The sequence below is a fragment of the Anopheles darlingi genome, chromosome 2 (genome assembly GCF_943734745.1).
Source record: "Anopheles darlingi chromosome 2, idAnoDarlMG_H_01, whole genome shotgun sequence".
NCBI lineage: Eukaryota > Metazoa > Arthropoda > Insecta > Diptera > Culicidae > Anopheles > Anopheles darlingi.
In genome coordinates this window covers 74,161,057-74,171,056 of record NC_064874.1, presented here as the reverse complement: position 1 = coordinate 74,171,056, position 10,000 = coordinate 74,161,057, and the positions used below count along the sequence as shown (strand labels likewise).

General features: G+C 48.1%; 3 protein-coding genes across 5 annotated transcripts in view; all 3 read right to left on the bottom strand.

Annotated features, from left to right (window-relative positions):
• Window positions 1–5,152: 5,152 nt before the first annotated feature.
• LOC125950535 (elongation factor Ts, mitochondrial) lies at window positions 5,153–7,959 on the bottom strand. Of its 2 annotated transcripts, XM_049678622.1 has the most exons (3): window positions 7,853–7,959; window positions 5,735–6,325; window positions 5,153–5,664 (listed from the first exon to the last, which is right to left on the bottom strand). In XM_049678622.1, exons 2-3 carry the CDS (start codon window positions 6,303–6,305, stop codon window positions 5,285–5,287), a joined length of 951 nt encoding a protein of 316 aa, XP_049534579.1. In that variant the 5' UTR covers window positions 6,306–6,325; window positions 7,853–7,959; the 3' UTR covers window positions 5,153–5,284. The 2 variants fall into 2 exon arrangements, with proteins under 2 accessions (XP_049534579.1, XP_049534580.1); XM_049678623.1 differs by lacking the exons at window positions 5,153–5,664; window positions 5,735–6,325 and adding an exon at window positions 6,354–7,626 and having other exon boundaries at window positions 7,853–7,943.
• Window positions 7,960–8,071: 112 nt separating this feature from the next.
• Window positions 8,072–9,194, bottom strand: LOC125950537 (ninjurin-1-like). 2 transcript variants are annotated; one of them, XM_049678626.1, is made up of 3 exons: window positions 9,087–9,194; window positions 8,440–9,023; window positions 8,072–8,375 (listed from the first exon to the last, which is right to left on the bottom strand). In XM_049678626.1, exons 1-3 carry the CDS (start codon window positions 9,124–9,126, stop codon window positions 8,169–8,171), a joined length of 831 nt encoding a protein of 276 aa, XP_049534583.1. In that variant the 5' UTR covers window positions 9,127–9,194; the 3' UTR covers window positions 8,072–8,168. The 2 variants fall into 2 exon arrangements, with proteins under 2 accessions (XP_049534583.1, XP_049534584.1); XM_049678627.1 differs by having other exon boundaries at window positions 8,440–8,989; window positions 9,087–9,190.
• Window positions 9,195–9,836: 642 nt separating this feature from the next.
• The window catches only part of LOC125950542 (uncharacterized), an 887-nt gene continuing 723 nt past the window's right edge, over window positions 9,837–10,000 (bottom strand). Inside the window, exon 2 of the mRNA XM_049678635.1 lies at window positions 9,837–10,000. This exon is cut by the window's right edge and continues 147 nt beyond it. The gene's annotated coding sequence lies outside the window, so the exon portion shown is untranslated.

The following is a 10,000-nucleotide window of genomic DNA, read 5'->3' as shown; positions in this document are numbered from 1 at the left end:
ACCTCGGACGTCCACGCAGACATCCGACACGGTGAGCATCGGAAGAAATCGGCAGGTTTCCGATTCGACGAGTCGTGGTGGGCGCGGGCACGTGTGCACGCAGAACAGACATACGCACGCCGTGGGTTTTTCTTTGGAAATGGGGTCCCAAACAGTCCAAGAAACCCCGTTCCAGGCGGGAGAAGGATCGTTTGGAGCCACGATCGCGTGGAATAATGGTGCACTCTCCCTCCCTCCAAAAAAAGTGGATCATTCTTCGTGAGCATTGAACTGATAAATTACAGCACGGGCCGCGGGCGTGTGTGTGTATGTGGCCGAGAAGGTGGGCCGAGACGTAGCGCACTGAGCGTTTGAATGCACTTTGACTTGCAGAGGAAGCCTCCTGGGGGAGGCCCCAGAACGACACAATTCACTGTTTCCGTTAGCTTTCTGCGTTTGTGTCGCGTGACTTTTCCGTTGTCATCGTTTGCCTTCAATTCAAAGTGCAAACAGAGAACAAACGAGTGCAAGCAATGACGGGAAGTGCGGGATGGTGGAAGGTAAACCAAATAAAGAGGAAAATCTGGAGGCAATTGTTATTTCCTACTCGTGTCTCTGTTGGCAGGCCAGGACTGGCAGGAAAGTGTATCCAACGTGACAAAGAAGTCCCGGTGGGGGGGCACACGTTATGTTACGGTCGATGCGAAACGAATCAAACCTAGGCTTTGCATTAGCTTTGTTATCTCCTCCGTACCGTGGCCTCGAAGCTTTGGGTAAGGTTTGCACATTTGCTTTTGCCACAGATTACCAATCAACGGTGGCACGCAAAAACATATTCATGATCATTGTTCCGTTTCTAACACCAAAACCAATAGGTTGTCCATTATAGCGACAGGCAACAACAACAGAAAAAATCAACCCCGCGACCCTGCTGTTATTTACAATTATTGCTTTCACCACCATGATCAAGGGACCGCAACACGTGCGCAACACAGTGCGAATTTAGCTTTTTCTGTTAATCGATTATGCAAATGTGCTGTTGGTTTAATGTAGGAAAAGAGCGATCGATTAAGCCACCTGCTGGATAGGGAAATGAACGCTTTTTGCCTAGCAGATTGATGTTTTTTGTGTACTCGAAGTGATCGCAAAACGTATTTCACGGCGAGGTTCGTCGTCTAACATCACCGTTCGATCATTGAAGTCTTTCGTTGTTTTGTCACCTTTTCTACCAGGTTTCCTTTCCGCGTTCGACGAGTCGTTAGATGAGTTATATACCATTTTTCGATCGAGGACAACCCGCAGCTAAAGATGTGGCTGTCAACACCTCGCTATTTGGCGGAGCAATTCACGTTTTACGGTTCATCACCTTTTGCGAACGAACGAATGGGGTGGAAAGGATCGATCGATGATCCCCTCAAAGAAAAAACACGCAAACCCCCCAAACAGTCAACCAGCGTAGGGTTCCTTCAACTTCGTTTTAACAACAACATAAGCAGCAGCAGCAGCAGCAGCAACAGCAACAGCTGGTTGTCGCCGTGTGATCGACGTGAGTATACCGCAGCGCGCGCGGTGACCTTTCCACCGTCTGGCGTTTGTTTGTGCAATTTTCCGCGTGTGCACTATCTTCCTGCGCAAGCAGAGAGCCAATGCGCAACCACCAACCATTCTCATGGGCACACTCTTTTTGTACCCGGCACTGCCCGTGGCCACAAACGATAAACATGGGGGCTTCCCCTTCATAGCGAAACATTCGCGAACACAAACCAAGGGAAAAAAGGGCGCCCAAATGGCTGGTTAGGGGATGGATTGGGTGTTTTGCTGCTGTACCGACCGACACACGACAGCGACCTATGGTTTCGCCGTATTTCGCACCGAGATGCAAGCCATGAAGATGCCAGCACGAACGCGGCTACAGCGAATCAATGATGATTGCTTGATCACGGAGTGTTTTTGGGGGGAGTGAGGCAGGATCAGCTTGAAGCTCGATCGATCGCGGAATAGAGAGATACGATCACGATTTCGTTGCATTTGGCATTCATGCCCTAAGACTAATGCAGCGATCTGACGAGTGTTCTCAGCACAAATTGTGCCGACAATGGCATATGCTTACACAATGCTCCTATGCTGCTCATTCTAGTTCCAGTAAATTGCTCATCTGCAGAAGAGACCGAGGAACGAGCTGGGTTAATTTGAACACAAAAACATTCCCGTGACGGGGTTCGTATTAACCCGAAACAGAGTGTGCAGAATAGCTCAAAGCAGCGCGGTCCTCCCCTGCTGGAGGATCATCAAAAACCACCCCACAAATCATACTTCATGGTTGGTTGGCTGCTCCACTGCCAAGCCGTATGATGTGCCTCCCAAAACATCATGACGAGCTTTTAATCCCCGAGTGCCAATAGAGACGACGACACGCACACGGCACGGAAGAGGCGGCTTTAGTGGCTAACGTCAGCAGGTGCGGTTCATTCATGCTGGTTACTCGACCATCTCTTTCTCCCTCTGTTTTGCGGCGAGGGCAGGAAATTCTCTTTTCGAATTCCCAGCAATTTATGGTCACCGCTTCCCATCCACTGGAGCATTCCGTAATGTGGAGCTGGGCAATGTTTTCTTCTTTCAGTTCTCGGTCAGAATAGTGCGCTTCGCGCTTTTCCAATTCACGTCGACAACTAGAACGATGTCACCGGAAGTTGCAGCAGCAGCAGCAGCAGCAGCAGCAGTAACAACAGAAGCAGTAGAAGCAGTAGAATGATGATACGGGACGGCGTAAGGTGGCTGAATAATGGTAATTTATGATAGTGTCTGTAGACAAGGGTGGTGTGGACTGCGATGTGTCGTCGCTATCTCCATTTCGGATGGTGCAGCTGAAACACAGTTTGATGGCGAATGGTGGGGAAAAGGTAGAGAAAGAATAAAACAGCGCGACATCGCACCCAGGTGGAAAATATGTGAATTCCAACAGCGTACCATACCATATAGAAGCCTAGTCGAGTGTCACAGTTTTAAAATTATCTTTCAGTTGCTGGAAGGTAGCTGCTCTTTTCGCTTCCTCTCACATTAGCACCTTATAATGATGTTCCGAATAGTTTGGAACTGATGTGGTGGACAGATCATTAGAAGGCGAAAAGAAGAAACAAAATATCCAAAAACAACTACCGATGGATTTCACTTACCTGAGACGAATGTTTACTCATATTGAGGGCTTCTTTCAATAGAACGGCAAATTTATAGGATCCAAGCAGAGTTCTGACGGTTAACTTTCAAAACATTGCGCAACCACGTACCTTTACTGCACTGTTACTACTCACGATCGAGGCAAATTATCACGCACGACACACCGGGAAGCTCACAAATTGAAATCCGTTAGTTAGTCGTGATTGCGATCTCTACAGCAAACTGAGCACGATCCGGAGGGGTCGTCCACCGTCCGTCGGGAACGGAATTTCACTTTCGACTAATCGAACCCGTGTGTCGTGCGAGCGCACGGTCCCAGCAATTCTGAGCTTTTTACGAACTCGCGCCCCAACGTTCCCCAAACAAACCTCCGATGGGTGGTGCTCCGCCTCTTACCTGCAGCACACCACTCCACTGTCCCTACTACCCGCCGCAGCTAGTACTAAGCGGCCGATGGGGGCTGTGGAGGCCACTCTATTGTTACTTGCTGGTCGGATGGTACGCGGTTTCCCTAGCCCGATCGACGGAGGTTCTTTACTTCCGAACGAAGCGCGAATGGGCTTGGCTCGCTGGGCGTTAGTAGCACGGTAGGGCAGGTGGTTACTACTGGCCTGGCTGTTGCAGTTCACCCTTTACGGGGAAAACAATCATCCACTGGTACCAGCGGCGCATCCACCGATCGTGTGCCCCATGTCGTGGTCGCTTCAACGACTGCTGTAGTGTCCCTCGCTTGGAAATGTTTACCTTTTACTGGTCTACTTAAACCGGCCCAAAAGCAGGCTTACTGAAACATACGTGACGGGAGCGAGAGCGGGAACCATTCCCAACCCCGTTGCTGGTAAACGTAGTTCTCACAAAGCCCAGTGCCACTAGCGCGCGGTATACTAATGTCACAAACAATTTGTTTATCCACCTTCACACGCCCGGTTGCACACCGCTTCCATATCGCTTTAGTTCATTTATAGGGCTCACTGATCAACGACGCGATCGTGACGAATTGAAAGCGCAACATCGATTGTCGATCAACGGGCGTGTCGCCGTCAATCGACGTTTTTTACCAAACTCACGTGGATGACGAAAACTTAGCAACCAATTCACATCGTTTGTTTGCTTTGGACGCACAGCGAGGGCCAATTTTTCAAAAACCACATCATTCACGGTTGATTCTTGATCGCTAACTGATTAGCGAGATTTTGCAACCACCAGACCCATTGGGAGGGAGCATGACGATCGCCAAACGGTTGTGCAACCGTTGGAAAGAGAAGTAAATCGGGTCGTTTAACTGCTCTATGGGATGCGCTATCGATTCTTCATTATAGCAGGCGGAGGTTTCGTTTCTTAACGCAGAGTTGCAGTGTTGTTGGAAGGTTTGATCGACAGCCGTGCTACGTAGGGATTCTTTTTTTGCGCTCTAAAACCATAACCACTTGCCGGAGGGGTGTGTGAATTGTTGAACATCTTCATCGCCCCTTTTCGAGCATTTTTTTCTATCATTTTCTCGCTCAATAACCTAGCGTAGTAGGTCTACTGTGATTATGGTTCGCACATTTATCTCTTTTTTAATTCCACTCATAGCTTCTTCTATCAGGTGCTTATCAAGCGAGAAAAGTTTTGTTTGCGTTTAATGCGAGCACCACAGACACACACGTGCGTGTTTAGCGGTGCGTGAATCCGGAGTGTTTTATTTTTTTTGCCATCCTCATGTCTGCAAACGGTGGTCGAGTTTTTTTTATGTAGCTGGTGTTTCACCCCACAACAGCGAACGCGAACTGGCCACATATAGGCGCATTCTCTGGGACACATTTTTACGTTTTTTGCCTTTTACTACGCTAAATACTCGGGCCTGGTTCTGTACGTTGTTAACATGTCAAAAAGTGTTTGTTTCTCTCTCGTGTTATTAACCACCAAGCACAAGGACGGTCATCAACCCACTGGTCATTTGTTCATTTCTTTCGGATGTTAATTCTGTTATTTAGTTAAAAATGCGCTATAATTAACCGGTTACAACATGCGGCAAATTGGACACCGCTTTTAATTCATCTCGGTCCAATATTACCTCACAATTCAGAACCGCCCTTATTAATGTGATTCACGTCAAATTCCCTACATCATGCCGGCCTCCATCCGGTTTCTAACCGACTGCCCGTTCATTTTGTTCGTCCGATTTACTCTTCTCGCCACACTCGAAACGCTGGAAATCGATGATCTGTAACCGGTTGGCTTCCAGCACTTCACCGACGGTAAAGCTTGGATCGACAAGGTACTCCTGGTGGATCAGACACGTTTCATCATCCTTATCAGCGGCCGGTTCGTCCTTGCCGTGCTCACCGATGCGTTCCGGTTTCATACCGACAATGTGCTGGCACACTTTGCGCGCCACAAGAGCCGCATCTTCACCTTCGCTCCCTCCTGTGGCCGAATGTTCGGCGCGGAATGCCACCAAGCTACCGTACTTGCCAACCTGCGGTACGTCTAGGGGAATTTCTTCGTTCGGTGCCGGATGTACGTAACCTGTCGATGAGAAGGACGATCGTGAGATTATGCTACAAACCGTGAGCGTGTGTGATCTTCCATTACTCACCGGTCAATTGAATGTTCTCCGGGGCTTTGAAGCATATGGCACGGTTCAGGGTGGCATTCTCACCAACCGTACCGATCACTAGGGCCAAATGATCGCCAAGCGATTTGCCATCATCGAGCACAATCTGTTTCAGTGCTTCCCCGTTGAGGCCCACTTTCGTGAGGTTGCTGTCCGATTCCACGTGTGCTAGATGGCGTACACAGGCAGCCGATGCCGTTTGTACGAAACGCTGAAAGCTGGCATTGCGTGCTACGAAATCTGTCTCACAGTTTACCTCCACCATGGCACCGACGTTACGCTGTACCAGCACCCCGATCAAACCCTGCACCGTGCTGCGACCCTCGAGTTTGGTCGCTTTGGACCAGCCCATCGCTTGTGCCTGCTCCCGGAGCCACTGTTCTGCCTTGGCTGGATCATTTCCATGCAGCTCAAGCGCTTTTTTACAGTTGGCGAACGTGTAGCCGGTTTTTTTGCGCAGTGCGGCAAGAGCGCTCTTCTCGGCCGTGGCAAAGTGTCGCACGAGACCGAGAGGAAGAAGTGGCACGAAGCGCTGTGTGCAACGAAAAAGCATGTTGACTGTTCTCTGTTTCGCTGTGGGTTGGTAAAAAATAGATATAAGATTAACCGAAATGCGATTCTCATCGGATGGAGAGGTCATTTGAAAGGAAATTCTTGAAACGCTCGCTATCGTTCAATAGAAGGCTATATTGTAAGTATATAAGTATGTTTATCGTGCTTTCTTGCAGGATATTTCTTCATATAGTTTCACACAGATTCACTTCGTAAATAAATCCTCTGCTTAATGGTTCACTAAACTGTCGTTTATGCATAACACAGGCGGTTCGGGCCGAGATTGGCCTCAGGGAAAGGAATTGCGTTTCCAGAAGAAGCGTAATGTTCTTTAAATTAAAAAAAACATTGGGCGCACGGGCGCATTAGCGAACTCTGATCCGTCTCATCCGATCTCTATCCATCGCTAATCGTCCTCCTCTACCAAGTTGTCAAACATTTCCGCCAGCTCCTGGGCATAGGCAAGCCGTTCGTTCCGGCTCCAGGAGGTTGAGTTCGAGTGCAAGTTGCGCACTTCCGTCAACAGCTTCTCAAACCCGTTCAGGGCGGCTTCCATGCGCTCCTCTTCGTCGTTAGAAGTCGGTCCCACCGTCTCATCCGCTGCGTCATCGTCACTAAACCCGCTGGAGGGTTCCGCATCTGCACCAACGACCAGAGCTTCCAGGGCTGCAGCTGCTCTGCTTCCTCGGTGTATCTGCACATTTGACCAGATGTGATTGTGCATCGCTTGGATAAGCTCATCGACACCGACCGCTTCGTCACTGGGTTGATCATCGTCTTCTGCCACCGGTTCCAGCTCTATCACATCCAGCACAGTACATAGTTGCTTCGCCTCGCCGTACGTTACACCTTCCGAGGCGTTCTCCGGCAGCGTGGTACACAGGAGAATACCGAAATCGATGTCCTGCTTCTGCACGAACGCACCGTACGTCGGAAGTCGCTCTAGAAAGGCACGATCATGTGCGTTGAAGTAGATCAGCAGTCCTTCGGTCCGATTCAAGATTGCACTGGACAGGGTATCGGTGGTCGGGGACGCATGCGGGTACAGAAGCACATCGGTCTCGTAGTACTTCGTGCCTATGTGATACCGATAGACGACGGTATCCGCGGGATCCGTGAGGACCACCTGATTTTGATCGTTCGATTGCTTTCGAATCTTTTCGACAATCGCTTCCGGTTTGACCTTCTCGTCTAGCGAGAGAATCACGACTATCGGCTCGCTCATCGCTTCCGTAGTTCTGTGCGGGCCCCGAGTTCTAGCAGTTCATGTGCAACTATTCTGTGCTCATCAAGCCACCCCCCTTTCCAAATGTCCAGGCAATCTGAAACGGGGACCGGACCGGAATTAGTGATCTCGCAGGTGTTCTCGCGTGTGCTGTGCGTCCAGGCATGTTTTCGGGGAGTTCGTTTGTCCAGCATGTTTGCCGGAATTCCGACCCGGTTACATCATGCTTCTGTTTACTGTGTTTCCTAGGCCGGCCGCTTTTGGAACAGATGCCTAACACGGGGAACGGGCTTGGCTAGCTGTGTCGCTGAGTTTATGCTTACCTTTTCAGTGAAATTTAACAGATTTTCCGGAAAGTTTCTCGTCCCGGGAAAACTCGGATTTCACAAAACACACGGAACGGAACAACAACGAAGAAGATTGACAGCCCCATTTGTAGTTCGGCAACACTGGAGCAGTGCTGCCATACATGATCTGATATTTTCTTTCAACATTTAAAAAAATCGTTGTTCTGAAAATTGCAAACCAATCTCAGCAATTTATTTCACGCCTCACTGAACAGCTCGTAAGGAAGGTTAACCGGAAGTAGTACCTGTTCGCACGTGTTCAGAACATGCAAGGACCGTCTGACCACAACCGCTAGGTTCCTGTGACCGTGTCCGTTATGTTAATGTTGGTCAGCATACCGACTACGCTACCGGTTGAAGCGACGATAGCATTGGGAGGTTGTTCCGCAACAACCAGCGATGCTACAAGGATGTTGATCATCGTGATGATCGCTACACCGATAGATGTAACGATTTTAACCCTTTGTCGCTTCGGATCGTCTCGCTCTGGTTTCGTTAGCTACAAGAAACATATCGTGAGGACGATAGATGAGAGGTTTCTTATGTGACCTTGCACTACATACCGAAACGACTATCATGGTGATCGCGACCATCATCTGCAGGACCAATGACAGTATCACAAAGGTGATGCACGCGACGTACGTTTTCGATCCTTGATTGTACGTTATGAGTAGTCTCAGCTGATTAGCATTAGCGGTCAGGAGCGAGATGTCCATCGCACTTTCGGCGATACCTTTCGAGATGTCGTACGAAGGGGTGATCGACGATTGACGTCGTCCGTTATCCGTTTCGTATATTCCGGTAACAGTCACTGGCTTGGGTGGTAATGGTGGTGGATCACCCGATGCTTCCGCAGGTGTTACACTTCCCTGAGCACGAGTCGCGAAAAGAGATGCAAGTGTGGTCTCGATGGTGGGGCTCTCTCCGTTTGGGTTATACTCGAACTTGGTGCTGGCCAGGTCAAGATCACTTTTGCTTTTACCCAGCTGCACGTTACCGCGGGTTAGATTGGTTCTGTAGTGGCCACTTGGAGTGCCATTCGTAGATATTGCGTTGTGACGATACACAACGGGTAGATCAATGGGCTTCTCTGGTTCCCCAATATTCATGGCGCTGATAAGAAAGGGAATCGTACCGAGACCGTAGCCTTAGCCAAAAGAAAACGAGGATTACAATCGAACAGCAATGTCAACGACTCGTCTGCCAATACCGTTAATCAACCTAAAGAAAAGCTTGGATGGTCCTTCCATAGAAAGAGCCAAACACTACACTGCTCTTCACTACCTCCGGACGAATTGTTCTGCTCTCCACGCTGGCTAGGAGCATACTGCAGTTTTTTCTATTTCCGACCGTCGATATCAGTTACCTGGTTCACACGGAAGTCAATTAATTTATGCGCTTCGATGGCGATCGAGCAGGACATGCTATAATGAAGGTCCTTGTTGGTCTACTTGTTTGGTGATTAACAAGTTATCGACCGAAAAGGTCAGTTTATATCTTTTTAGTCCTTGATCGAATCTAAAAAACATGTTTATGTAGGTTAAACAATGGAACATAAAATTAATGTAAGATAGATAACGGATCATGCTGCATCAGCTCGGATCATCTGTACGTACTTACACGTATTTCTTGTAATGTCACAAGAGTGTTACTTTATACAACATTCATAAGAATACTATAATATTATATAAATCGAACGAATATTCTTTTATTATAAAAAGTATAAAGAGCAGATCAGCATTTTAAATTCATGAAAATTGAGAGTTTTTCGGTTTTTTAAAGTGAAAACGCATTGTTTAAATAGCAATAACGTAATCATTTTATTTACATATTCAAAATAAAATTAACCGAGCAAGCCCGGGATATGGCGATGGGTAGTGAAGGAAATGTCCTACCCCAATTTTTGTTATTAACTGTTAATAAACATACGGCTCGCCCGTCATTATATATGTTAAAAAAAAAAATAAAATTAAAAAAGGGGAATTCTATATCATATATTTTACCACAACAACGTATATGGCAACACCACCCAAGTGTTCTTTTTTTACTAAAACAGAAGTGCAATGGAACCTTATCACTGGACCAAGATGTAACCGCTCCACAGCATCAAACCCTCAATCCTAA